The sequence below is a fragment of the Sprattus sprattus genome (assembly GCF_963457725.1).
Source record: "Sprattus sprattus genome assembly, chromosome: 6".
NCBI lineage: Eukaryota > Metazoa > Chordata > Actinopteri > Clupeiformes > Clupeidae > Sprattus > Sprattus sprattus.
In genome coordinates, this window is record NC_137925.1 from 19,843,397 (window position 1) to 19,871,051 (window position 27,655).

Here is a 27,655-nt window from a genome sequence, read left to right on the forward strand (position 1 = left end):
AGTTCATCAACATGATCACTTTTTTTTTCACAAGTCAGAGACATTTATATATATAAAAAAAGGATAATTACATCACATTAGTACAATAAAAAAAAATAAAAAATCTGGTTAACCTCCAGGTTATTGCATGTCATATTTATCAAGGGTTTCAAATTCCAAAGGAAACCAAAAATACACCCAAAGAAAGAAAACACTTGACTGTCTCTTGATACCTTGTGCATTGACCGCCTTTGAAGGGTCTGTCTGGTACTGTAAATAAAAACTATATACATAGAACCGGGAAAAACGTGTGTTCTTGAATTAAATACATACAGTATACATCAAATAAAGTCTGCTCTTCTGGAAGCTATATACAGTATATATTCCACTCAAACCATATCCTAAAAAATCTTCTTGGCGAAGTTTGAGATAATATGTCAGTCTCTCCATTTTGCATATTTCATAAACTATATCAATCCAATCATTGATCAGGGGGGCCTGTTGCTTCAGCCATTAACGTGTTATGGCCTTTTTACATGCAGCTAATAAGATGGACATGAGCTTCCTGTCTTTGGCATTTATCTCATGTGGAAAGTTACACAAGTATAGAGTGTCAAATCTGAAGGGAATATTATTTCGGAAAACCTCCTGTAAAGTCTGATGTACATTTTCCAGAATGGGATTAACACTGGGCAGGACCAGAAGATGTGATAGTGATTCGTTTTAACTGTTTGACATTGTTTCCAGCAGTCTGAATCAGTAGTGTAATGGCACTTTTGTTGAGGGGTTATGAAGAAACGAACCATTCTTCCAACAGAATTCCCTCCAGCTCAGAGAACTAGTGGTTTTCTATTGTGTTTGACAAATACCATACCAATCGTCCTGGCAGACAACATAATTTGTCTCACTATCCCATTTTCCCTTGATATACAATGACTCTTGTGATTTTCTATGTGAGAAACAGTTGTATATCTTGGATATCATGATCACTTTTCTAAACAGATAAATAACTTTGTGAGACATGTGAGACTGATAGCTGTTATGCCAATTAGGCATAGCCTACCTGACAGGCAAAAGACAGGTATGCCTGGTAAGGAAAGACTAACCACTTTATCCACACGTTTCTTTCTTCCACAGCAAGGTCAAAATTAGGAATGCAGGTTGCATTCCAGGTGGTGGGTCAAATGGGTCAACTTTCCTACTACATGGCTCATCTTAACCCACTCTCCCCTGTGGCTTTCTCAGCTACAAATAGTTAGCTTGTGGAAACAGTCTGACTCATAACTTTAATGAAAATGTCACAAGATATGTAAGACGGTGTAGGCTACTAACATTATACTCTGAGGATCACAAAATATGTGAAAATAAAACATAAGGAAATAATATTTTTTTTTGACGTGCATACATCCTTTCCAGTTATCCACTGATAACAGGCTGTACACATAATAATATTTCCAAATGTTACTTTATAATTAAAAAAAGTAATATGTATCTGGGAACATAGAGATATATAAAGGCTTGTATATGTCTGGGAATGAGAAAAGGCTAACATTTTTGAACAGGCATCTTTCTAAAGCAGCGTATTGAGGTCTTCCCTGGTTAGCAGTCGCGGAAGTGATGACTGCATTGCCGCGCTCTTAAGGCTGTATTTGATTGAGGAATGGAAACACTTTTTTGCCTTCTTTGAAAAGGTAAATATCTTGAAAAATACTACAGTTGTCTAGTTTTGAACACATGTCTGTCAGTTTATCGTGTTTTTAGCGTAAATAATTGGTGTTTTGAAATAATAAATGTGATGGCTAATGTTAGTTATCCACAGAGCTGTGTACAACGCATGCTTAGCATAGCTTGACATAAAGGCTAGCAAGACATGTTAAATTAGTAAGCCGATGTACCTTTCTAATGGACTACATGGCTAGCTTGTATAGATGAATGTCACTTACGGATATGTTTTGACTGATTGGTTTAATTGGTCAAGTACTCTTTTAAAGCAAAACAATGATGCTAACCTTAGGTAGATTAGTGCTCAAACCGATAGCTTTTAGTTACTAATAGGCAGTGCTATGCTGTCCTATCTTTGTTGATGTCAGCTAACCTCCGAGGTATGTGTAAGTTAACGTAGTTTAAGCCTGCTTATTTACTTTCGTTAACAGCAAAGAACAGCACACTTGTGTTTGAATGCTGCTCTGTAATTTGATCAGGAATGCACTCCAACTGTAACATTTGCTAAGTTACAGTAGGCTATCCTGTCAGAGACGCTGCTTCGCAGCAAGTTTGATATTAGTCTGATGACAGATGTCGCCCTAGAGATTGACATATGGATGGTCGTCCCCTTGTTTTTGCATGGTAATGTCAGTAATGTTACTTTGCTGGCTAGCATACTACGTTTCTACATCATTATCATATTCGAGTGATGAGACATCGTGCTCAATTTGAAAGACGCAGCGCACGTTTTGACTCGTCGTTTCTGAAGGGAGAAGCTATTGTGACACCACAGCTCTACTCTAGCATGTGTAAACCCCGTTACTCTTATCCCCAGACTCCAAAATGGCGTTTAACTTCGGGGGCGGCGGCGGCGGATTCAGTTTTGGGACCCCGAAGACCACCGCTCCGGCTCCGCTTGCCACCGGCTTTGGGCTCCAGGCCAGTGCCCCAACAGGCGGGGGATTTACGTTCGGGACTCCCCAGCCCCAAGCTCAAGTTCAAGCCCAGGCTCAGGCTCAAGCTCAGGCCCAGGCCCAGGCGCAGGCTCAGCACCAAGCTCAGGCACAAGCCCACGCTCAACAACAAGCTCAGGCGCAAGCGCATGCTCAACACCAAGCTCAAGCCCAGGCCCAGGCCCATGCCCAAGCCCAAGCTCAAGCTCAGGCCCAAGCTCAGGCCCAAGCACCTCAACTCACCAGCCTCCTCACACAGCCCACCCCAGGGAATGGCGGTATGACAACCACAGGGGGCTTTTCCTTTGGCACCCCCACACAGGGCAGCACTACTGGAGGAGGATTTTCATTCGGGGGTGGTGCAGGTCTTCTTGGGTGCGTGTCAGTATTTGTGTGTTCATTTGTAAATGCACTAGTGTAGGAGTAATAGATAACATTGTTAGTTGTGTTGTAGATGCAACAATACTGCAATACTTCCATGTCAGCTACACTACTACTACCACCAAACATTACTTAGTTGTTTTATCATTTAGGAACAACATTGTAGTGTTGTATGTTTGGTTCTGGCCTTGATGCATGTGTATGTGCCAATTCCCCCCCCTAGCACTTCTACTCCAAAACTTGGCCTTAGTATGCCTGCAGCATCCCAGGCGGCCCCCACCGGTGGGACCCTGGGTGGGCTGGTGGCATCCACAGGTGGGTCCGGCTTCTCCTTTGGAGGGCTCTCCACCCAAACCACAGCCCCTGCTCAGCCCCAGCCCCAGGCCCAGACCATGGGCATGGGCATGGGCATGGGAATGGGCACGGGGATGGCCACGGGCATGGCCACAGGGATGGGCATGGGAATGGGAATGGCCCAGGCCCAGCAGCCACCTGGGGGGTTCAGCTTTGGAGCACCCAAGATTCAGGCTACCACGGCTGCTCCAGTTCAGGCCCCTCCCTCTCTGTCGCTGGGCGGAACCACAGGTAGGTCTGCTTTTACATGCCCCATTTGTTGGCTTGATTGTCTATTTCAGTCTACAGAAGTGTTAAGTGTGCATGTTCATGATGATGACGGACTTAAGAATGGCTGTTATCCTAATATATGTTTTAAATTCTTGTTTGTGTTGGCTTGTATAATAAACTCTTAAGTTTACCACCTCAAACCTCATCCCTGAACTCTACCCCTGTCTGTCTGTCTGTCTGTCTGTCTGTCTGTCTGTCTCTGTCTGTCTCTGTCTGTCTGTCTCTGTCTGTCTCTACCTCTTTGTCTAGTCGGTCTCACTCTCGGTGGTGCCGCACCAGTTGCCACAGTTGCAGCAGCAGCCACAACCCAAGGAGGAGGATTCTCCTTTGGGATGAAACCTGCAGGTATTCATTGGACTCAATTATAATTCAGTCTTACTAATGATTGTTGGGCAGATCGATTGATAAATAGTCAGTGTTAATATGAGGTTGTGGAGCCATAATGTACAATATTTATCCCTAAGAAAAGGAAACTAATTTGATCCATCTGTTAAGCTTTGAATTGTGTTTCAAGACATTATTATGCGCGTCGGGGTGTTGTTCGCCCCGTCGGGATTTATTTTTGGAGTGCATGTTTGTTTAAGACAAATAATATGTGTTTTAATGATTTTACTGTCACATTGCAGCTACTCCAGCCCCTGCTATGACTGCCATAACTGCTGCTGTTGCAGCTAGCCAGGCTGCCCCTGGACCCTCCCTGTTCGCCACCCCCATCACATCCACTCCAGCCACAGGTTTTTCATGTGAGCTCCATAGTCTTATTATTACTACTAGCATTAGCACTGCTATTACAACATATACTTATAATAATTATAATAATGCATTTTATTTGTAACACACTCTTCATTCAGAAGAATCTCAGCGTGCCAATTACTGGTATTGCCACCAACAATAATACTTTAGAGTAAGACAAGAGAGACAAGATCAAGTAGTTGGTTCAGTGGAGAGTCATTGAAGGAAAGTTTGTGAAGAACTAAGATGGATTATTTATTTCAATTCAAGTTTTTGTGTAAATTCCTTGTTCATGTTGTACCTGTATCACATTAGCGTTCCAATAATATATTTTTGGGCCTAAGTGTTGTCTTTTAATGATGTTGAGTAAGTGGATTACTCAAGTCTCATGAAAATGATGTTTAGTGAAGTGTCAGATCCGTTTCTAACTTTCCTCTTTTCTGTTCCCAGTGGCAGGTATGACAACAGCTGCAGCCCCTGTGACCTCTACTGTAGCCAGCTTGGGCACGGGACTGAGCCTCAAACTAGGCACTGCTACCGCCACCGCTGCCACCACAGGTGCCAAACAGATCCCTGCCCACTATGGTCACTAACCTGCACTACTGTGGGGCATGAATGAGCCATGCCCACAATAATCAATCTCATTGCAAATTTGGATTTAGGTTAAACACTGGGAGGTTTGAAGTATGATAAATAGGGGTCTCAAAGGCCCTCCTTGGTGTTGATGTACAAAAAAAGTTATTTTACAAAATGTAGATCAAATTGTGCCAGACTACATTCCTGATTCGCATGGGAACCATTTTAGTGTGTGTGTGTTTGGGTAACGGTATTTTTGTGTGTGTGTTTGGGTTATGTTATTTGTGTGTGTGTGTGTGTGTGTGGGTGAGAGTGTTTAGGTTACGATATTTATGTGTGTGTGTGTGTGTGTGTTTTTAGGTTAAGATATTTGTGTGTGTGTGTGTGTGTGTGTGTGTGTGTGTGTGTGTGGGTTACGTTATTTATGTGTGTGCTCATCCCTCAGCCGCTGCCACCACCACAGCGGCTGCCTCAAGCTTCGCTCTCGGCCTGAAGCCGGCAACCTCTGCAGCTCTTGTTGGCATGGTGGCCGCGACTCCTCTGACTACAGTTGCAGCTCCAGTGAGGTATTGCTCAGAAATCTTTTCTTTTACCTTCTTGTCTCTTCTTTCTTTTTATTTTTGTCTTGTCCTGTGTTCTCTTTTCACTTCCATTCAATTGACTGATCTGCCAATTTCCATGAATTCCCCATTGAATTTGTGTTCCTCTTATCTGATACTAGTTACTAGAGCTAAGTAACCAAAATATTTGGACTTTAAAGATCTGGGGCTGTATTTACAAAGAATCTTATGGCTAAAAGTAGCTCATAAGTGGTGAATTTAGGAGAAACTCCTAAAAATAATGGGCGTGTCAGTCTTAAATGTAGGACTCCTAATTTTTTTTACTAAGAGCAATTCACAAAATATTTTATCCCTAAAAGTAGCACCTAAGTCTAGGACAGCTTAAAACTCCTCATGAGGACTCCTAAGTCACTAAGACCTATTCACAAAAAATCGTAAGATGGCTGCAGCCGACTTGGAATTGATAAAAGACATTGCTTAAACCGTGAAGGTATTAATGTTGTCGTAGAATTAGCGTGGGATGCAATGACGCCTTTAAACAACGATGTGTCCCGAAGTGAAATGTTTGGAAACATAAATATAGCCTATTTGGCTTCGCGGAAAACGCAAATGACGACACTGGGAATCATCATTCAGCCGTTTAATTCATCAAACTATCAACGCACTGTAGACCCCACATCATCCAACAGTTGGATGTACCGATGACTTGTGCATTTCAACGGAGAGTGGTCTGCAGCAGGTTTTTGAGAACTTACCAGCTGGATGCCGCTGGGGTGACAGTGGCTATTGGTCCTGGGACCAGTAGGCTTTCGCTTAGGCTATACGTTTCACGTTCGTTTCGCTTTGATCAATTAAGATTGGAGGGCTTAAAGGGCCGCATGTGCTGATATTTGAAGTGGTCAAGGGCTGGAAATATAATAGCCTTACAGTTTGCTGGGTACTTTAATTATTACTGCCTTGATTACATGCAATTGCCATATTTTATATTGATCGCTTTATATTTCTCTTAACGTGCAAAGTGTCATTCCCGTTGGATGCACAAACTTGTCATCATGCGTGTGCATTCTGCTAACTGCACTGTCCATAACTGTTTAATATGACTTAATTTGAAGCCTAGGTTATTCTCTTATTTTCAGTCGATATAGTGGGATTGTTAGAGAGACGTCACGAATGAGTTTTTAATGAGAGAGCCTGTCAACAACCAATCACCGTCCTCACCCCTTCTAAACTCGTGCATGAGAAGCGACGTCATCCATAGCAACGGAGTTTTTTATCTTAAGCTTAGGAGTTGGTATTATCCTTAGTATGAGTAGGTCTCAGAGCCGTTGTGAATCACTTTTAAGAAATTACTCCTACGTAAAAGGTTTTAGCGCGAGTTAGGAGCACTCCTAGTGGTAAGATAAAAGGCTTTGTGAATACGGCCCCTGGCGTGTTTAAAAATAAGTATTCTACAAGGTTTTTCTAGATGACTTCTGCAGCAGATAGTCATGAGTGCAGACGCTGGCTAATTCTCTATAAATAGTTTGGTTATAAGTGATCATTCTGTGTTCAGCACGGCCCCTGTGATGACGTACGCACAGCTGGAGGGCCTGATCAATAAGTGGAGCTCCGAGCTGGAGGACCAGGAGCGCCACTTTCTCCAGCAGGCCACGCAGGTCAACGCCTGGGACCGGATGCTGGTCGAGAATGGAGAGAGGGTGTGTGTTTTTTGGGGGTGTGTTTCTCTCTCTCTCTCTCTGAGATCTGAGAGTGTTTACTGGTGTGCATGTGTCTGTCTGTCTCTTTCAGTTGTTCTGTTTATACTGTTTAGATTCAAATGAAGTTTCAAATAGGTTATTTAAAAAAAAAAAGCAAGTTGGTGTGGTCAAAAAAATATGTCAACTAGGTGGACTGTATTTCACCCCTTTTACGGCTGACAGTACATTTTGTACCCAGGACAGTTTTTCTTTGATAAATTCCTCATTAATTCCATCCTTGAACTCTCTTTGTTCTATGATAGATCACAACTCTGCACAAAGACATGGAGAAGGTGAAACTGGATCAAAGAAGGTGTGCTTCTCTCTTAAATTGTGTCTGAATGCTTTCTGCCAAATTAATCATATGAAGTAGACAACTGCAACCTACAAAGAATGTGTGGAATATGTTTAGCTAAAAAAGCATGCCCATAGATGGCCATCAAGGACTTAACTATTAGGTCAAATATAGGCCTGCTGTGAGCGCCCAAAAAACGAGGGGAATTTCAGGTATTCTCAAAAACATCGTAAAATGAGGTTGTTAGCATGACATGGCATTCCATAACACATTGATTGATATAATAAGGTGTCTATGGTGCTTGTTGCCAGGCAATCATTCTCATGGTAACTTTTCTTCATAGGCTCGACCAGGAGCTAGATTTCATCCTCTCCCAGCAGAAGGAGCTGGAGGACCTGTTGGGTCCCATGGAGGAGTCTGTGAAGGAACAGAGCGGAACCATTTACATGCAGAACGCAGATGAGGAAAGAGAGCGAACGTAGGTGTAACAACAAGTATTTGTTCAAGTTCAGCAAATCCTTTATCAGATGGATAGCCTTTTTTGGGGAAAAAATTGGGCATTTATGTATTTTTATATCTTGCCTGGTTGTCACTAGGACAATACACCTATTTGTCAACATTGCCTAAAACAGAAACAACTAACCTCAAGATGGAAGGCTCTTCTATACACACTGGTCATGGCTTAATGAGTGTTGTGAAATGATTTGTCATCTTACGCAATTCTATTGTTTATATGCAATGGCCACCAATTTAGTTATTGCTTTTCCTCTCTAACACTCATCATACTGTTCAGGAAGAAACTGCTGTCCCCAGCTGTGGAACTGCTGCAGTATATATAATACAGAATATAATACTCCACTAGATTAGCCTCGTGTTGACTTCACTGAAACTGAGTGTTTCTCCTCACAGATACAAACTGGCTGAGAATGTGGACGCCCAGCTCAAGAGGATGTCCCAAGACCTGAAGGAAATCATCGAGCATCTCAACACCTCCAGTGGACCTGGGGAAAGCTCTGACCCTGTGAGTACAGGACCGACTTAAACAGTTTGCTTCAACTGTTCGAGTTGACCTTCTTAGGAAAAAAATTGTAAATCACCTTGTTGCCTTGTTGTTGTCTCCTTTTAGTTAAAGCGGGTATGTACAATATTTTTTGTAAACTAGCTGCTTTCAAGTGTATTAAGTACTTAACTGCCAGTGGTGGACGAAGTACACTAACTATGTACTTACGTGAAAGTATAGATACCTGGTGTAAAATATTACTCCAGTAAAAGTAGAAGTATGCACTTTGAATTTCCACTTAAGTAGAAGTATAAAAGTATTTGCCTTCAAATATACTTAAGTATTAAAAGTAAAAGTACCTTAATGAATTATGGTTCTAATGTTCTTTTATCATTTTCACATCAAAGCTCGGGCTCAATTAACTGATATAAGATGAAAATACTAATGCCAATCTTTAAATAGTGTCTTACATTTGTCTATTTAAAAGTGTATAAGCACAAAACATTGAAAGCTATCTATTGCCATTAGGTAAGACAAAGTGGTTATGAAATACAAGAGAACAATTATTTAATTTTACATTTATTTGTAACTTATTTGCACATTTAATTATACAAAAATGTGAAGTTACACATAAGCTCCCTTACTATATATGTGAAGTTAAACATAAGCTCCTTTACTATATCACATCTGTCGGTCTGTGTTACCCTTAAACTCATAATTCCTGATTTATGTTTCGAAGTATAATAAATACCATTACAGGAACTAGTTCCACAAAATCAGAGAATGTGGTGTTGTAATAGTTTGTGCTGGAGACTAGTGTTAGCAGTGATATTCCCTACATAACCCTAGGTTCAAAAACAACACTTGACCTAGTTAGGCTAGTTTGTGCTGAAGACTAGTGTTAGTAGTGATACTACCTACACAACCCTACAAAAACAAAACAGTTGACCTCAGATCAAACGTGAAGAAAAAAGTTGCACAAAATTACAGAGCATACCAGTCTGCACCGAAGACTGTAAAGAAGTATGTAGTGATACCTTTACAGAGGGAGTTTGTCAAGAACTGCATGATAAAATCTTGTGCCCTTATAAAAGGCAAGCATTTTAAATGTAAGCCTGAGCAGAAACTCTGTTGATTGTGTATGTTTCTTCCATCATTTAGCGTTACGTAGGCTACGTAGGCTATTTACTTTGTTACTGTCCACCGCTGTTAACTGCTAATCTAAATTTATGAAAGGTTACTAAAGGCTATGTTGCAGCAGCTAAGTGCAAAGACTGCCTTTTAGCGGCTTTCTGTGGTGCAACATGAATTTCAACAGTGTGATTAATATACAATGGCACTGCCTATACACGCAAGTATCGTTAAGCAGACGAACTTCTTGATGAATAAGAAGTCAGGGTAGGAGGGAGGGATGGCCTATAATTTAGTAATTTGCTCATCTTATACCTTCCTCTGTCTCAGCTTCAGCAGATTTGCAAGATCCTGAATGCACACATGGACTCACTGCAGTGGGTGGAGCAAAACTCAGGTTTGTACTGCCGTTGTTTCTCTCGCTTTCGAGAGACTTCAATCTCCTCCTATTATATTGAAGTTTTCTCTGGAATCTTGTAGTTTTCCCAAAGTGTGATTAACAGTCGTCAACACTTCCTGTTTAATTTTCTTACAGTCCTGCTACAGAGACGAGTGGAGGAGGTATCAAAGTTGTGTGAAAGTCGAAGCAAAGAGCAAGAGAAAAGTTTTCGTCTAAATTTTCAGTGATTTCGTTTTTTTTCTGACTTGTATAATGCTCGCTGTTAAAATGGGATTTGTTTTGTTCCTTTTTCTGTTACGGAAAAAATGCTTTTGCCTGTATTAATTATGTTATAATAAAAGATTAACTTTTTAAGCAGTTGCATTCCTGAGTTTGTTTTGGCAGTTTTTCAGAAAACAAAAGAAGGCAGCTCTAGAGATGTTTTTAATGCATTAAGTAAAGGTTGTGAACAATTGAGATGCCAAGGTCTTCACCAGTGGTGTTAGTTGAATGCAACTAAATGACAAGACCACATTGTTAGCAGTTTAGGGAAAGTACCATACCCTCAGTTTTGTTTCACTTTCGGAGCGATAATGTATTAGTTGTTCAAGCCTTTTTGTCTTTGAAACTACCTTCCTTAGTAAAAAAAAAATATATATATATATATTTGTGGGATGGATACAAATAGGTTTCATCTGCCTAGCCATGAGCGATGAGTTTCCTCAAATAATCTAGATACAAAAGAGCAGGGGTTCAAGTACTAAAACTACTTTTAACTAATTTTCTCTCTTTATAACTACAGAATTCATTGCATTGCATAAACTGAAGATGATTAGGCAGGTGTGATCTATTCTATCCCTGTGCATTTATTAATGTGGCACAGCTGTTAAAGCCCCTCTGGTAGGACATGTTGATCAGTGGGGCCAGATGGTGAAGACCCCTTAAAGCAAAGGTGCAACTGATCTATATTTAGTCAAAGTCAGTTTTATTTGGTCACACGTGCATTTTAGGGTGGCGACACAGGACACACACAACCTTTTTGGCGCAAAGGGACGATTGGTCAGTTCTGGTCTGTTCTTCTGCATTCTTTTCTGTTGGGGTTTTTAGTGGAGGAAACCTTGTGAACACGGGAGGAACATGCAAACTCCACTCAGAAAGGACTGGGAGATAACCAACCTGAGCACTGAAGGCCTGGGGAGAACCTGCCCCCAGTACCAGCAGAGCCCCATGCAGGAATCGAACCAAGGACCTTCCTGCTGTGAGGCATCAGTGCAAGCACCTGAGCCACCGTGCTAAGTGTACCCAGGACCTATTTGCTGTGAGATGGCAGTGCAAGCACCTGAACCACCATGCCAACTGGCCAGGGGTACTAACCCAGTGCTAAAAACCAGATTACTACTACTAATGTAAATTTCACTTTGGCTTTTTTGTTTCACACCCACCTTTCAGTAGGCTTATTTGCAGTTTGAGAATGTGTTTACTGTAACCCTTTGTTTCATCAATGCAATCTTACCATCTGATTTTATCGGGGTGAGTGCTACAAACACATCTATGTTTTCATGCACTGACAATCTTGGATGCTTTGAGCTGGTATATTTGGGCATATCATTTGAGACATTGTAATCGGGAGATTAGTGAATAAAGTAGTGAATACAGATGCCCATTAACACAGACACACCAAGTAGACATGGAATAAGAAAGAGACGCCTTTATATCCCGTGATCAGAACTCTTGGAAGTATCATGGCACTGATGAGAAGGCCGGGAATAAAATAAACATAAAATTGACCAACTAGGTTGAGCCGTCAAAGCGGCGATTTATGCACCAATACCTTTCAGAAAGTAACGATCCTTTAGATTTTTCTCCACCTATGAGAGGTAAATGAATTTCTTGACCATTCAGAAAGCAAGAAGTTCTCTGAGAACTAACCAATGGGATAGCACGGGTGATTTGAGCAGGATGCGCCATTTTAGTGCGTCTCTAGCCATCCGGTAAGATGGCGCCATTGCTTTGTCTTCTGTGAGAGGATTCAATATTTAGTCTTTTCCCGAGTAAAGACTTGTTTTTGGAATTTGGGATTTTTTACATTTGAAGAAACTCGTTTGATACCCCTTGATTTGAGACGTACAAGAAATGACTACGGACATCATCAGGTATGTGTCCAACTAAAGATTTTTGACGTTGGTTTGCTTAGCTAGCTAACTAGCTAGTTAGCATGGCGCCTTGCTTTTCTTCAACGTTAATGAGGGCAGAGCTAGGAAGCTAAGCTAAGCTAGCGAAGCTACCGGTTTCAGACACTGCCGGCGTCTTTCCTCTGTTGCAGCCACTGTCTATGGTTGCAGCAAGCGTGATATTAGTGAGGTTATCCCTATATGAAATTGTCATGCATTACAAACGCCAGGCATACATACAGAAGACACTGTACTTCCTCGGATTGTTGATTTTATTAAACGCCCTCGGATCGTTGCGTATGAAGAGTATAACTGTAGTTGCTATTTTTTGCTGAAGGGGTAGGCAGATGCATGCACAGCGATGCATGCCTGTGTGTGGAGGATGCATGCATGCACAAAGACTAAGTATTAAGGTGAAGTTGGTCTGCCTCTCCTGTACATGCAGCTTCCAACCTAATATTTAGCTCATAAATATTTTCTCATCGGGGAAGTTGCCTTTTGTCTCATTAACATCCGTGTTGGCTAGCTGGCTAGTTGCATTAACAAAGATGTTAACAGTTAGCTAGGTGGCTGGCTAACATAAACAAAGACCAGCCATTGTTATGTTACGGTCATGTAGAGGATAGAAAGTAATCATTTTCACGAGTCCCTCTTTCCTTTATTTGCTAGACACGGAACGCTAATTTCCGTTGCATGCCGTTCATCTTTCTCCTCAGGTGTTTTGATAGGCTAGATAGCAGCTAATGGAAGATGAGTGCTGTGATTACCTAGTGATGACGCAGGATGTCCATAAACACGAGGACAGAACAAGGCCCGCGCGAACTGCTTGTGTTTGACTGGTCCCCCCCCCCCCCCCATCCCCATCCAGTTCCTGTGTACGCCTTGCTTATGTTCAATGAGATGATTCATGACTCGCGGAAAATATGATCCACGAATCAAAATTACCATTTGAAGATCAGAATGAACAAAAGCTACGATGGAAGAATAGGCAATGTTTTCCTTGGGGCACTTAGCTAACGCTAATAACGTGATGCATAATTTGATAACGACATTCCTTTTCCCCTTTTCTGCTGTAATCATATTAATGCCTATTTTAACATACATAGCGGCAATTTTAGAAGTAATGTTCATTTATTGAGTGATGCATTACTAAAGAAATGGGCGTAACCCTTTCGGTATAACCTACACGGCCAGACAGTAAATGAGCTTAATCCATGTCATATAGAAACCAAATGTTGTACTTGTCTATCTTTAGTACACGTCGACCATCATGGTCACTTTTGACATGGCCATAATGCATGCGTTTAACTCTTGAACAGTATCCCTGCTAGTTCCGGCAAGCTGAATACATTGGTGTCAAAGCTCCATGAGTACATGAGTTATTCTGCAGAAGAGGATATTAATGAGCCCCAAACTTCTGGTGAGTGTATTAGGGTTTGGTGTACTGGGGTTTTACTTACTGTTTACTGGTGTCTGCCCGCTTCTTTCAGCGGGCAGTAGTGTAGGCTGTTCCATAAAGGCACCCGGGAGAAATGTAGGCGTAAATCAATGCAGAGCTTGACTCTTCGGTTGGTTTCAGTGACACAAAACTGTAGTTATGGTGAACATGTGCACAACTAGTTTTTGTCATTGGAATATGGGCTGGTGAATTTTGCGAGGGTCTCACAGCAACACTGGTCCTACCCCCCCCACCCCTCTTGTGTTTGGTTTCATGACTGGCTGATCCATTTTCCTCATAGTGTTGTGGCCATCCTGTCTCGAGCTTTTGAGTTTTTTCACTTGCACTTTGCAGATGTAGAATTAACTGACACTCATTGAGATAGATTTTTAAATCCTTCCCTTCATGACTCTCTCCATTATATGGCTCCATTCCTGAAAACCTGGTAGTATATTTGTCTGTAACTTTGTGAGTATCAATACCTTTGTGAATGTCAACATTGCTGTATTGTCTGCATTCTGAATTTATACTGTCAAATAAGGTAATTACAGATACTAACAGGAATTCTTTGGATGGAAGTTGTTCGGTTATTTCAGTGCCTGATTCAGTGAACATCTTTTGTGTTTTATAGGTAAAATGGCCTCTACTGAATCAAACACAACTGACCAAATCATGGAAGAGGTATGGTGGATTTAACTAGTTTGTAACACTAGTATCTGAAATGAAAACTAGGCACGTGTTTATTTACAAGATGACGTTTGTTTAGTTTGATTACATCTGTATACAATTTGGGGGTTTTATTGTCTTTCCCGGTAAAGTAACCTAACCTAGTGGGATTGCATAGAATGCAGATGCACCAATAATGGTATTTCTTCATATTCCAAATGCTTTTTCATTTATGGAGCCATTTAAGCAGTTTCAGCATCACACAATTTGCTTATGTCAGCCTTTTTGCCAGACTTTCAGTTTGAATCCATACAATTTAGTTTGGGTCTAAACATACTGCAACAAAGATTCCTTAATGTCAGATATAGACCTACTTGGTTGTACTACTCACTCTTATTGGATACAAAGTGTGTCATGCTTCATGTCTTTGTGCCATTGAGCTTGTGACCTTGAGGAGGGTCCCGTAGACCTATTTTAGACTGTAGTGGTTCTGCCCTATAAAATGGAACCAGATTAACCCCTTGTGTGCCAGAAGGACAATCCGAATAAGGCCTGATAAAATGTTAGAGTCTAGTGTTTTCTGTCCTGTAAAATGGAGCTGTGTTAACCCGTGATATACCAGAGGCATTCAAACTCCTGTGGGTTTTTGCAATTCATTTGCTTTGTGTTTCATGCAGCCTGGGAGCTCCACAGAAACAGCAAAGGCCTCCTCTTCAAGATCTAAGAGGTGAGAAGGGTGTCCTTCCCTGAATATTTGCATTGCCATTGAATAATATGCAAAAAAATAGTTTTTTTAAATTATTAGACATACTAAAGTTGTGAGTTTTTGAAGGAACAGACATCAATGTTGCCCAGTATTCTTTGACATGTTGTTTAACTCCACTAGTGTTCTATGTATCAGGGACTTGAATTATTGTTTGAAATCTTGAAGCAGGTCTTTATTCAACAACTAAAGCTCTATACCACCCCTTTAAGCTCACGATGAGATCTATTTTTTTCCCTCTCTGGGTGCGTCATGTAACTGTAGTTCACCGACTAAACTCATTGTCCTATATTTAATGTCAGGAAACCCACTACTGTGACCAAGCACACTGGCCTAGATCAGTCAGACGAATCTGAGCAGAGTGATCAGGAGGATTGCTCCATAGACAATCCTGCTGACAGCAACACTGAAGTGACCAGTTTCCCTAAAGGTACTGCTCTTTTACTTGAATTACTATTGTATAGAATGAAAACAAACCATTGAGGTGCATTTAAAGAAATGTTGTGAATTGACGGTGCTGACAATTTGATATCTGGAGTGGCTTGTATGGTTTTTGACAATGAGATGCAGAGACATTTTCATAAGTGCTTCTCCCCCGTCCCCCCCTTAGGTACTTTAGTTGTCAACCCTGAGCCTGTAGATGATGAATCTAAAGATGACTTCACAGGCCCAGAGTTCAGAAGCCGTGGTTCGAGGAGCAGAGGAGACCCCCAAAAGAAAGGTACGGAAAATGGTCCGTCTTAATACATTTGGCACACAGTATTTCAAGTGGACTTAGAGTAACAGGATTAGTAGTAGTAGTAGTAGTGTTGTTGTATTTTTATTAAGTAGTCACGTCTCCGGTAGAGACTTGTCCCGTTCAATCACACCCTGTGTTTTCACGGCATCTTGTCTTTGAAATCAGTGAACTATGTTAGTATCTTTTCTTGGCTCTTAACTTGACATTTTTTGTTTTGCTTTTCAGATATTTCACTTCTTGAAAGAGTGAATTGCACAGCTTGCGGTCAGCAAGTTAATCATTTTCATAGGGATTCTGTCTTGGTGCATCCCATTTTAAAAGTCCTTATCTGCAAGGTAAGTTAATGCAGTGTATAAGAATACTCTGCTTAGTTTTGAATTTATATGAATTAAGTTCATGCTTTACATTTTTTTTTCCCTTTCTCAGTCATGTTACAAGTACTACATGAGTGATGATATCAGCAAAGATGCCGATGGTATGGATGAGCAATGCAGGTAAGAAAATTATACTTTCTTGGACATGAATCTGCACTCCAGTCTTGTACAATTGTATAGTTTGATTTCTCCTGTTCTCTATAAAGCCGTTAATCATTGTATTGTCCTTTTTTTCTTCAGGTGGTGTGCTGAAGGAGGAAACCTTATCTGCTGTGACTACTGCAGTAATGCCTTCTGTAAAAAGTGTATTTTACGCAACCTCGGCAGGAAGGAGCTGTCTGAAATCATGGACGAAAGCAGCAAGTGGTACTGTTACGTTTGCAGCCCTCAACCCCTGGTCGACTTGGCCACTGGGTGTAGTAAGGTCATGCAAAACCTTGAGCGGTTGTGGTGTCGGGAACACAAGCCAAAGACCAATAAATCGGACCGCAAGAAGGACAAAGCTGCCCTCAACGGGAAGGAGCACCACTCGGAGGGCTCTGGAACCTTAACGTTCTCTCCCAAGAATATTCAGATCCCAAAAGAACTGGTGAAAAAGACAAAAAAGCTCATAGAGACGACAACAGGCCTGAACAACACGTTTGTGCAGTTCATTCAGGAGGCCACCAAAGACAAAGGGACCAAGCCTATGTTGCGGTACCGCCACCTCAAAGCGTTTAAGTCTGTGCTGGCTGACCTGAAAATGGCCCACGCCACCCTGGAACATGCCTTGGAGGCCGAGTTCAGTGAACTGGAGCTTCAGAATGGATCAGAGGCTGCAGTGGGTCATGGGCCAGTTGAACACAGAGTGGTCACGCCGACCGAGCAGATCGAGCCGACTGAGAAGGCCGAGGTAGATAAGGACCAGAGTAACAATGCCATAGATGGGTCTGACTGTGAGGATAATGCAGATTATATGACCATAGACGCTGTGGAGATGAAAGACAGTCCCATTCCTTCGCCCACTAAGCAGCTCTTTAACGAGAGAGAGGTCAGGGAGGAGGAAGAGGAGGAGGAGGAGGAGGAGGATGATGCTGCTGAGGAGGAGGATTATGCTGCTGAGGAGGAGGAGGAGGAGGAAGATGCTGCTGAGGAGGAGGACAACAACGACAAGCCCGATGGAGATTGTGGTGTACAGGAAGATGGGAACTTGCCGGTCGAAGATTCGTCAGAGATTGACAGGGAGATCCTTTCAGCTACCCCCTCTATCCCCGATGAACTTTTCCAGATGGTTGAAAGTCTCGCAGACTCCACCAAGCTTGCTGCTGCTGATGAGGCCAGAGAGGCCAAAGTTGCAGAACTGTCACCTTCAGAATCTTCACCTGAAGAGGCCCGACCCACAGAGGTCAAAGAGGCAGACGAAAAGCCCTCTGGGGCTCAGAAAAGGATAGCTACACTGGGCAAAAAAAAGCTGGTGGTGAAGCTGACGCCCATGCCTCTCAGAATCAGCTTGAAGGCAACAGCAGAGCCGGCCAAGGAGGATGGGGATGGATCTGTCACTCCCGAAGATGGCCTAAAGAGCCGGCGATCTTCCAGAGTAAAGACAACGCCCCTTCGCAAACCCTCTGAGAGAAAGAGTAAAAGCAACGGCAAGCAGGACACAGACAAGAAAACCAAGGTCAAGGTCAAGACCACAACGACCTCCGGTGACCCGAAGGAGGTGGCAGCGGCCAAGGTGTCGTCCACCCAAGCGGACTCTGACTCAGATGAAGTCCCTCTTATCCTTCGTCAGAGGGCAGCCCTGGAGGCCAGCTCGGGAGACGAGGTTGAGGTTGCGTCTTCTGGAAAGAAGGCTAAAGACGAGCGTCTCAGCAAGTCTGCAGTGCGGTCCTCCGAGAGGAGGTCGACAAAACGCAAGCTTAACCTGAAGACCACCTCGTCCGACTCCGACCAAGAAGCGGGAGCCAAGAAGAGTGCCGCCAAGAAGAGCGCCGCCAAGAGCGTGGCCAAGAAGAAGAAGAACGCCAGCTCAGACTCTGAAAATGATGACTCCGATGTGGAGAAGGAAATGAAGGGTCTGAGCAAGCTTGGCAGCGTAAAGAAAGGACGTGGTAAGGGGAAACAGGAAAGCAAAGAGACCGTTGAGAAAGTTTCCAAAACAAAAAGGTCCTTTGAACGTACACGCAGGACCAAGAGAGGCAAGGTCAGTGCCAGCCGGTCACCCTCATCCAGTGACCATGAGGAGGAGGAAGAGCAAGCCGAGGACTCTGGTGAGGACAGCGACGACAAGCAAAAGATGCGGCCCATTATGGACTCTGTGATGGCCGGAATAGACACTTTCCAGCAGTCGTCAGGTGAATCACATTCTTGTGCCATCCGGAGAGTTTCCTTCCATGACTTCATCAACACATTCCAGTAGGGACTGCAATGAGGTAGCTGCCTCAGTACAGTTGCGGGAACCACACTTAGACCATTGTTTTGATTGTTTTTTGCGCAGGGGACGAAGGTGGTGTCAAAGGTGAACCCCCTCAGATGCCTGACGATGATGACGATGACCCAGAGAATAGGTATGGCCCACAAGAGCGAGATAGCTTGTGTTTAATAGCTTAGTTCATTTCATGTACAACCATGTACAACTTAATTTATGGACTACCCCAGAACACATTTTATTCCGGGCTTTCCTGGTGCAGAGAAACAAGGACCTTTCTTGATGTCTCATTGAAGCACGTTGAGGGAGAATGGACATGTGGCCAGTATAGCCCTATGTGTATTTTACTTGCTGGCTGCTGTATAAGCCACTTTCAGACTTTCCGACAGCCTATGAATGTAGACTGAAATCGTTCAATCCAAGTCCAGCTAATGCACACTGGTAGAAAGGAATGTATCTCTCCCGTGAAAATGTTCTGGTAGTTTTGACACATTTAAATGCCATACTTCATGTCCTTTTTCATGTTTTTTGTTCTTTTGAGATATTGCTTTTTTGTTTGAGCACATTGTTTTTTTCATTTAGTCTTTTGTTTCACACTAACAGCAATGTTGAAATCTCACTTTTAAGCTTTGTGAGGGTAGCGTGAGCTTGCTCAGCCACCATATTTTCTTACCTGTTGGCTCAGAGCTGAATCATTCAATAAATGAATGCTTCATTCCCATCACTCTCCTGTCTCACATCTTTCATTGGCCAAGCTGCAAACATAGACCTACATTTACTGCTTGTTTCTTTGCATGCTTAAGTATATCCCTATCAAGCATGACTCAAAAGCTGAGTAACAGGGTTAATTGAGAGTCTGCTAAGCTTCCCTAGCCACGCCAGGCTATGCACACTTTTACGGCAGGTGTCTGAATGAGCAATCTGAGTAAATATCTTTAAATGCCCCCATTTCCACCTCATGCCTTCAATTATCTGAGGTGGGATGTTTTTTTTAAAAAGGCTGATGGATGGGCAGGGATGGGATAGAGGATGTCATGGTAAATATGTGAAGGCATCATGGGAGTTCAAACTGGGCATTTGGATTTAGTGTTCACATTAGCCAGTTAGCAATTTATTATGGTATTGATAAATGCCATTTAAAGATGTAAAGTATTGGAATACATGCCTGCAAGTGGAGATTAAAATTTTGTGTATTGCCTGCTAAAGTATTCATAGTGAGATAGTGGGGATCAATCTTTAAGCCAAGACCTATTAAAGTCTTTGGCTAGCACAAGGTATCGCGATTAGCTTGCTATGAAAGGTTCAGTGCTGAATGATCTTTGTCACCGTGGAGAGATGGGGCCTTATTCTAACTTCTTAGCATTAGCACAGAATGCCTAAGCTTCCTGATTGTTAGGGTAGTTAAACCTTCTCTAGTTATATTGAAGCTGCTGGATGGCGATGTATTACCCTTTCTTTGAAACTACTCATTGTCTAGGTCGTTTGCTGCCATCCAATTGTGCGTACTGAATTGAATGCATTTCATTGCTATTGTGCAGAAATAAGTCTCAGTTATAGTAGGTGGCCTGTGCCACACGATTGAGGAAGTGGCTCCCATTGCAAGCAGAGACGTCTAAACGAGAGGAGTCACACTTATTTATTAGGGGTGTAAATCACACCCATCATGGCGATTCGATTCAGTATCGATTTCCTGACCCAAAGATTCGATTATTTTCGATACTCATGAATACACCACGATACGATTTCGATTCGATTCGATTAATTTGGCCTTTTTTTTACCTTACAGGCTAGAATCAATGAAAGCTGTTATATCGTTATGCATTTTATTTGAGAAACAACAGCCAATAACAGAAGTAGAAAAGTTGTACTCCACCTAGGCCTATGACAACCTCATTCACTGAAAAATAATAATGCCCCTGTTATAGATTCTGAAAGGCCTTGCATCAAAAAGTACTGTACAAAGTACAAAGTGTTAAGTAACAAAAATAGGCCTATACCACATTCACGATAGAATAACAATACTCAACAAAATCAGTGCAAAAGTGCACTAGCAGCCAACGGTAACAAAAAATAGGCCTGTAGTTAATTCAATTTAAAATGACAATGCTCCACAAAATCAGTGCAATGAGTGCAAATGTGCACTAGTAGCAGCAAATGGTAACAAAAAATACCCCTGTAAGCCATTCACTATAAAATAAAAATACTCATCAAAGTGCACTAGCAACAAAAAGTAAAAAAAAAAAAAAATTTTTTTTTTTTTTTTTTTTAATCGATACTCTTGCGGACGTGTCGATGCATCGTATCGTCGGCTGTTGCATCGATGCATCGATGCAAAACGATTCTTTTTTACACCCCTATTATTTATACTGATCTGTTTCACTAATTTTGTAGTTTCTAGTCAGAGGCAGAATAATATACATAAGAGAAGCCTCATATAGTCTTTGTAGTGCTTCATTTCCAGTGCATTACATTTGATATATTTTATAGGATATAATTGATTAATAATTCCTGTTTGGAAGTCCTCACTGGTTCTCAAAAACTATTTACACTAGAGTTTTTTGTGTGTGAGAGAGAGATGGAAATAGGGGGAAGAATTATTTTTGTAAGCTTAAAATTATTATCTTTCATATCAGAGTAATTAACAGCCATCAGTTAAGATAAAGCTCACCAGATGCTGACAAGGTTGGTATGCTTCCCAAGTCAGACAAACTAGCCAGGGATGTACAAGGGTTCCCACTTTTATGGAAATCCTGCAAAAGCTATGGAATGTACTTAATTTCATTACTTTTCCAGGCCAGGAAAATGTTTTAAAGTAATCAAAAGTTTTGGAAAAGTCATGGAATTTAATTTAATTGTATGTAGGTCTACTGTAAGGTTGTTATACTTTTCATGGATAATATTTTGCTCTGCAGATTTCTGGAGCATGATTTTAATTTTCACTTGAATTGGCATAGCCTAACTAGCTTATTAGAAAAAGAATGTGAACACTTGTTCAATGTTCATTCAGTAATGAGGTCCGACGTGTGGGGTTAAGTATGCAATAATTGTAGGTTGTGAAAGGTTGTGGACATTGAATTAAAGGTCCTTGAAAGGTCATGGGACGGTTTTGAAATGTTATCAGGGAAATGGGTGGAAACCCTATGTCAGGCTATTCTTTGGGGATAGCTACCTGCTGTGAACACACTAGTACGACACTCCTGACCAATTTTACGTTTCTCTGGAAGTATGTTGACGGTAAACTTTTGCCAGCTAAAGTAGGGGTGAAATTAGTCCTACAAACCAAGTTGAGATCAACAAATTGGACATCATAATAGACCAGTGCTCTTGCAAGTGTTCAAGGATATCTGAGGTTTTTAAACGTGACGATTAGAAATGCATATAGTTTTTGGTTGACAGGGTAGTAGTTTGAAATGACTCCAGTTAAATCTGTTTTTAAGGAAATTTACCTGTTAACTCTGTAGCCTACATTATCATTGCCAAGGGAACAATCTTTCCCCAGTCTGAAATGACTGGTTATGGTGTATTAACAGTGTCCGCTTTGCATGAGTACATATCATCTAATGCCTTACTACAAAGAGCTCAGACCCTAACCATCTAGACCACTGGTCAATGTCCCTCCTTCAGTGCTCAGCGCTAATCCTGCATTCCATAGATGTCAGACCTCAGACACATCACAATATCGGTTTAGAAAGGTGCAGAGTAGTCATGCAAGTAGACATGGAATTACAGGCTCAAGTGTATGAAAAAGATTATGAAAATGAGTGTAATTTAAGAAGGTCACTTCAGTTATTAACCTGATTGTCTCAAAATGTATGGCCCTCTGCCGCACATTTTGGCTCTGGTACCACTATCTAAAGAAACATGAATCAGTAACCTAAAAACTGCCGAAGCTTCCCTTCACAGAGCAAGAATATATTTGACTATCTTAGTGGGAACTACCCACTTAAACATGGAATTAAACTTGCAGTGGTGATATAAAGCGTTTGAGCTTCCTCAGAGATGGCTGAAATGGCATGAATCTGACCTGACTATTGATCTTCATCTAAGTCACGATTCACAACCCACTGCATCAGGTCTGTGACCTGTGATTTCTACTGGATTAAGGCCACGCCGCTGACTCTTCCATTTCATAACTTTATATTTCCTCTTTCTTAACCCCTCTGTGACTTATGTGGGTTCAGAGTCTTTCATTTTTACAATACCCGCCCTCTGTTGAGTATCACTGAATGCACAAGAATTCTCGACATTCTGCTGCAGAATTTTCTTTGTCCCCATCCTCAAGCCACTTTGAAAGACCCCAAAAAAATCCTTCTCGGTCAAATATCCCCGATCCCCCCCCATTCCCATTGCAGTTTGTGTTCAGAATAGTGGGTTGTGCTGTGTGCGTCTAACAGCTCTTGACATTTTTGTGCTGTGTCTTTCTGCCTCCCTCAGAATTGCGAAGAAAATGCTGCTTGCACAAATCAAAGCCACTTACTCCTCAGGGGCGGAGAGCTCGACGGAGCACAGCGACTCGGAGCAGGAGGACGGAAAGCCAGCCAAGAAGGTCAAGAACGAAAGCGGGGAAGAGAACGGAGAGGAGGGTGAGCACACACACACACACACACACACACACACACACACACACACACACACACACAGGCACCCTGACGGGCCATTCTTTGTGGTGGAACGGTAGTTGGCTGTAAGGGGGGGGGGGGGGGGGGGGGGTCAGTGGCAAGCAAACAAAGAAGGTGCTTAATCAAAAGGGTTGAAGTTTTCATACTTTTGATGTGAATTTTGAATGATCATTTACCTTTTACCAGCATTTACTAGCAAGGATGTATTGTTTTATTATAAAGATGAATCTATGAAATCTACACAGAATTTGGATAATGTATGCTAAGTAAACAAATGTGTGGCATTATCTTCACGGTAGAAGTAATGCTAAACACACTGAAGTTGCCAATGACTTAATTTGGGAAGAAAAAAAGGGAGACACACACACACGCAATTTCACGCACACGCAAACCGTGGCCTACTCTCTTTAAAGACACATGCACAAGCACAACATTACTGCCATATTTACCTGACTGAAGTTGTTCTGAAGTTCTTCATGTCCTGATATACCTCATGTTGTTTTGTTTTTGTTGTTGTTTTTGTCAGAAGACGATGAGGACTCCGATGCAGACTCCGATGACGACGTAGATAAGAAGAAGAAGAGCCGGCGCCATCGCCTGCTCAAGCACAAGCTGACGCTTAGCGAGGGCGAATCAGGAGATGAGAAGGCAGGCAAGAGCGGGAAGAAGGACAAGGGCAAGAAGAAGAGCAAGAGGAAAGGTCAGCACTTCTGCACACGTTGAGGGCAAAAGATCTTCGATTGTTTTAGAATGTTTTTGGGTTTAGATTTAGTTCTAATCCATTTGGCATTGATTTTTTTTGAGAATAATCTGCTAATGATAAAAATGCAAGCTTAAGGTGCAGTTATGAAGGTGCTGGGTTTTTTATTTTTTCCATTTGTCATGGTGCTATATGATCTTATCTATTGTAAATACTGTAGTTATTCTTGCTCACGTCAAGTGTGTTTGCGTGTGTGTGTTTACGCAGTGGTCAGCGATGACTCCGCGGACTCTAACTTTGAAGGTTCTGAGTCGAGCTCCGGCAGTGGATCTGCTCTTAGCGAGGAAGTCAGTGCATCTGAGGAAGAAGGCAACAAACGAAAAACCAGGTGCGGTAAACAAACACCCTTACGAACACACACAAACACACACACACCCTTATGAACACACACACACACACACACACACACACACCCTTATGAACACACAAACACACACACACACACACACCCTTACGAACACACACACACTAACACACACACACACACACACACACATCCTTACGAACACACATGCGCGCACGCACACACACACATCCCCTTACGAACACACACACACCCTCACACACCCTTACGAACACACACACACACACACACACACACACACACACACCCTTACGAACTCACACACACACATCCTTAAGAACACACATGCACGCACACACACACACCCTTATGAACACACACACACACACACCCTTACGAACACACACACACACACCCTTACGAACACACACACACATCCTTACGCACACACGCACACATCCTTACGCACACACTCACACGCACACTCACACACACACACACACACACACACACACACACACACACACCCTTACGAACACACACACAACACACATTCATGCACACAACCCTACCACATATGTAATCTGTCTTGACAGGTAGACCCCAATATAAACTATTAGAACTAAATGGTAACTGAAAACACAGTTGTCATTGTTTCCAATCACTGCCAATTTGTGTTTTCTGAGACCCCTTTTCCCCCTTTTTTTTTTTTCAATGGCTGTCACAAAGTTCTAGTTGGTCTTGTTGGTCCCAATAATCCTGCCCGTAGCCACAGGTATGAACTGGACCTGGCCCTGCCTTGGTGGAAAGGGGGTCTGAGATAATTAGTCATGCAAGAAGGATTGCAGAGAGTGAACTCTGTGAGCATAGTGATCCTTCATGATAAAGATGCTTGTATTGGTGAGAATGGTGGTTAGGTGTTCATATTCGTTACTTCTTCATGAAAGATTTTGATCTCAAGTGACGTAGCAATCCTCTCTCCTCACAGATCTGCCAAGAAGGCCGCCAAGGCGAAGAAGGAGAGGAGTTACAAGCAGCAGAAGAAAAAGCGCCGCCGCATCAAAGTCCAGGACTCCTCCAGCGCTAAGGTTACTTTTTACCCATCATGCACTAGTGCTTGAAATAAGTTAAATTACATGAAGCATTTGGAGGATCATGTTCATGTAATCTGGTTTGGTAATGTTACTGAGGGTCTGGTACCGTTACTGGGACTTATCGGGTTTCTTAGTAGCTATATCCATTATCGTAATGTTACAGTAAATCATTTGGTGCGTCACAGTAACCTATTACAATTCCAATAGTAGGGAGGGGCAGAGTAAACAACTCAAATAATCTTCTTTAAGCCTTTTGGTCTCCTGAAAAATGTCTGTCAGAATGTCATGAAGCTAAGTAATCTTCTTTGTGAATTCAAACCACTGCCCTAGCTGTGGGCTTAACACACACACACACTCAAAACTCAACACTGTCTTCCATTTGCAGAGTGGTGAGGATGAGGAAGGAGATGAGGAAGATGGGAGTGGAAGTGGGAGTGGAAGTGGGAGTGGGAGTGACAAGGGAACGCCGAAAGGTCGCAAGAAGATCCGGAAGATTCTGAAGGACGACAAATTGCGATCGGAGACGGTGAACGCTCTGAAGGAGGAGGAGGACCGGAGGAAGCGCATCGCTGAGAGGGAGGCTCTGAGGGAAAAACTCAGAGAGGTGAGGAGTGTACGTGTAGGCACATGCACACACACACTCTTACACGCACGCACGCACACACACTTACACACACGCTCAAACATTCACTCTCACACACGCTAACATGCAAATACTCACTCACGCATTCACTCACACATGCTTTCACTCTCACTCATACATGCTTTCACTCTCACTCATACATGCATGTGCACTGTCATACATGCGCACACACACACACACACACATACATACACACACACACACACACACACACACACACACACACACACAAACAAACAGAATTGACAAGCCCCAGCTAAAGGATCGCACTCACTTTTCTCTCTTTCTCTTTTCTTTCTTTTTTTGTTGCTCCCAGGTGATCGTGGTTGAGGCGGCGTCTCAGATGGACTGTCCAATCACCACCAAGCTTGTGCTGGACGAGAACGAGGAGACGAAAGAACCGCTGGTGCAGGTGCACAGGAACCTGGTCACTAAGCTCAAGCCTCATCAAGTGGACGGTATGTGAGCGCTTTAAGGACTCAGGCGATTTCATTAAGGATCCTTGAAAGTTTTGAAAATGGGGGGAAACCATGCCTGATGGATTCGGGTTTTGAGTAGTTAATCTCTCAGAATAATCTCCGTTTTCCAGAGATTTGGGAAAGTATAGGGGCTCTGCTTAAAGCAGGTGACCAGAGCAGAAAGGCTTTTTTGCCTCAGTCTAAATGAATCATGGATACACACACACACACACACACACACACACACACACACACACACACACACACACACACACACACGCACGCTCTCTCTTGTTTCTTTAAATTTCAATCATCCAATACACCAAACAAGAGTCAATGGCATAATAAGCTATTTCGCTATTTGCGCAACCCACATACTCAGCTCTGCTGCTCATCCCCCAAATGCATGTTCCTTACAAACGTGGCACCATTTAAAAGGGAAATTAACAGGCTCTCCAACAGTATAAGATGTATTGCCAATAAGCATTGTAACAACAAAGAAATAATCTACCAAACACAAATGTCCTTACTTGTTCATATATCTATACACATATTATTAAATAAACTTTCAACCTTTTGGATGTTTTTTTTTGTTTATAATGAATTAATTGAGCAAGGTTTGTTGCACTATATGTGCCATGAATACCCCCCACCCCAAGTCTGTAAGTCTAAAACAGTTCAGTGGAGGAGCAGTCACAGCCTGTTTTTTATTTATGCATTTATTTGAAAAGGGACCGTGTACATTGATAAACCTTTCCCAGAAAATGTAAATGCACCAAAATTAGCTTGGTTAGCTAGTTTTCATCGGTTGTCCGTTGTTCTTCTCTGTAGGCGTGCAGTTCATCTGGGACTGCTGCGTTGAGTCTGTGAAGAAGGCCAAGAAGACCTCCGGCGGCTCGGGCTGCATCCTGGCCCATTGCATGGGGCTGGGCAAGACGCTTCAGGTGAGTGGCGTGGCCCATCAACCACACTCACACAACGTGTCTGCTCCAAAACATGGCATTGAAATTGAAAATTTAAATTGAGAGCCTTTATTGTCATTGTATTTGCATACAACAAAATCCTGTTGGGTGCCACGAGGGGACAACGTATCACAACACAAAAATACAATAACTAACAAATAAGAGCAAGTGCAGTGAGATGGAGTACAAGTTTCCCCCCTGAGGTAC

At 42.3% G+C, this 27,655-nt stretch overlaps 2 protein-coding genes across 2 annotated transcripts in view; both read left to right on the forward strand.

The window, feature by feature from the left end:
* The first annotated feature begins 1,610 nt into the window (after positions 1 to 1,610).
* On the forward strand, positions 1,611 to 10,409 carry nup62l (nucleoporin 62 like). Its single transcript, XM_080840063.1, has 13 exons — positions 1,611 to 1,670; positions 2,519 to 3,011; positions 3,241 to 3,602; positions 3,891 to 3,986; positions 4,268 to 4,384; positions 4,824 to 4,931; positions 5,395 to 5,515; positions 7,062 to 7,206; positions 7,509 to 7,558; positions 7,884 to 8,018; positions 8,450 to 8,561; positions 10,002 to 10,068; positions 10,207 to 10,409. Exons 2-13 carry the CDS (start codon positions 2,527 to 2,529, stop codon positions 10,296 to 10,298), a joined length of 1,890 nt encoding a protein of 629 aa, XP_080696189.1. The 5' UTR covers positions 1,611 to 1,670; positions 2,519 to 2,526; the 3' UTR covers positions 10,299 to 10,409.
* Positions 10,410 to 13,543: 3,134 nt separating this feature from the next.
* atrx (ATRX chromatin remodeler) overlaps positions 13,544 to 27,655 on the forward strand; it is a 46,882-nt gene continuing 32,770 nt past the window's right edge. Inside the window, exons 1-17 of the mRNA XM_080840889.1 lie at positions 13,544 to 13,641; positions 14,291 to 14,340; positions 15,003 to 15,052; positions 15,391 to 15,518; positions 15,699 to 15,809; positions 16,053 to 16,162; positions 16,254 to 16,321; positions 16,442 to 17,231; positions 17,337 to 18,534; positions 18,678 to 18,747; positions 23,043 to 23,191; positions 23,754 to 23,927; positions 24,195 to 24,315; positions 25,280 to 25,379; positions 25,771 to 25,989; positions 26,345 to 26,486; positions 27,318 to 27,430. Of these exons, the coding sequence (XP_080697015.1) occupies positions 13,596 to 13,641; positions 14,291 to 14,340; positions 15,003 to 15,052; positions 15,391 to 15,518; positions 15,699 to 15,809; positions 16,053 to 16,162; positions 16,254 to 16,321; positions 16,442 to 17,231; positions 17,337 to 18,534; positions 18,678 to 18,747; positions 23,043 to 23,191; positions 23,754 to 23,927; positions 24,195 to 24,315; positions 25,280 to 25,379; positions 25,771 to 25,989; positions 26,345 to 26,486; positions 27,318 to 27,430 (3,639 nt within the window). The 5' untranslated portion in view covers positions 13,544 to 13,595. The remainder of the gene's footprint in view (positions 13,642 to 14,290; positions 14,341 to 15,002; positions 15,053 to 15,390; positions 15,519 to 15,698; positions 15,810 to 16,052; positions 16,163 to 16,253; positions 16,322 to 16,441; positions 17,232 to 17,336; positions 18,535 to 18,677; positions 18,748 to 23,042; positions 23,192 to 23,753; positions 23,928 to 24,194; positions 24,316 to 25,279; positions 25,380 to 25,770; positions 25,990 to 26,344; positions 26,487 to 27,317; positions 27,431 to 27,655) is intronic.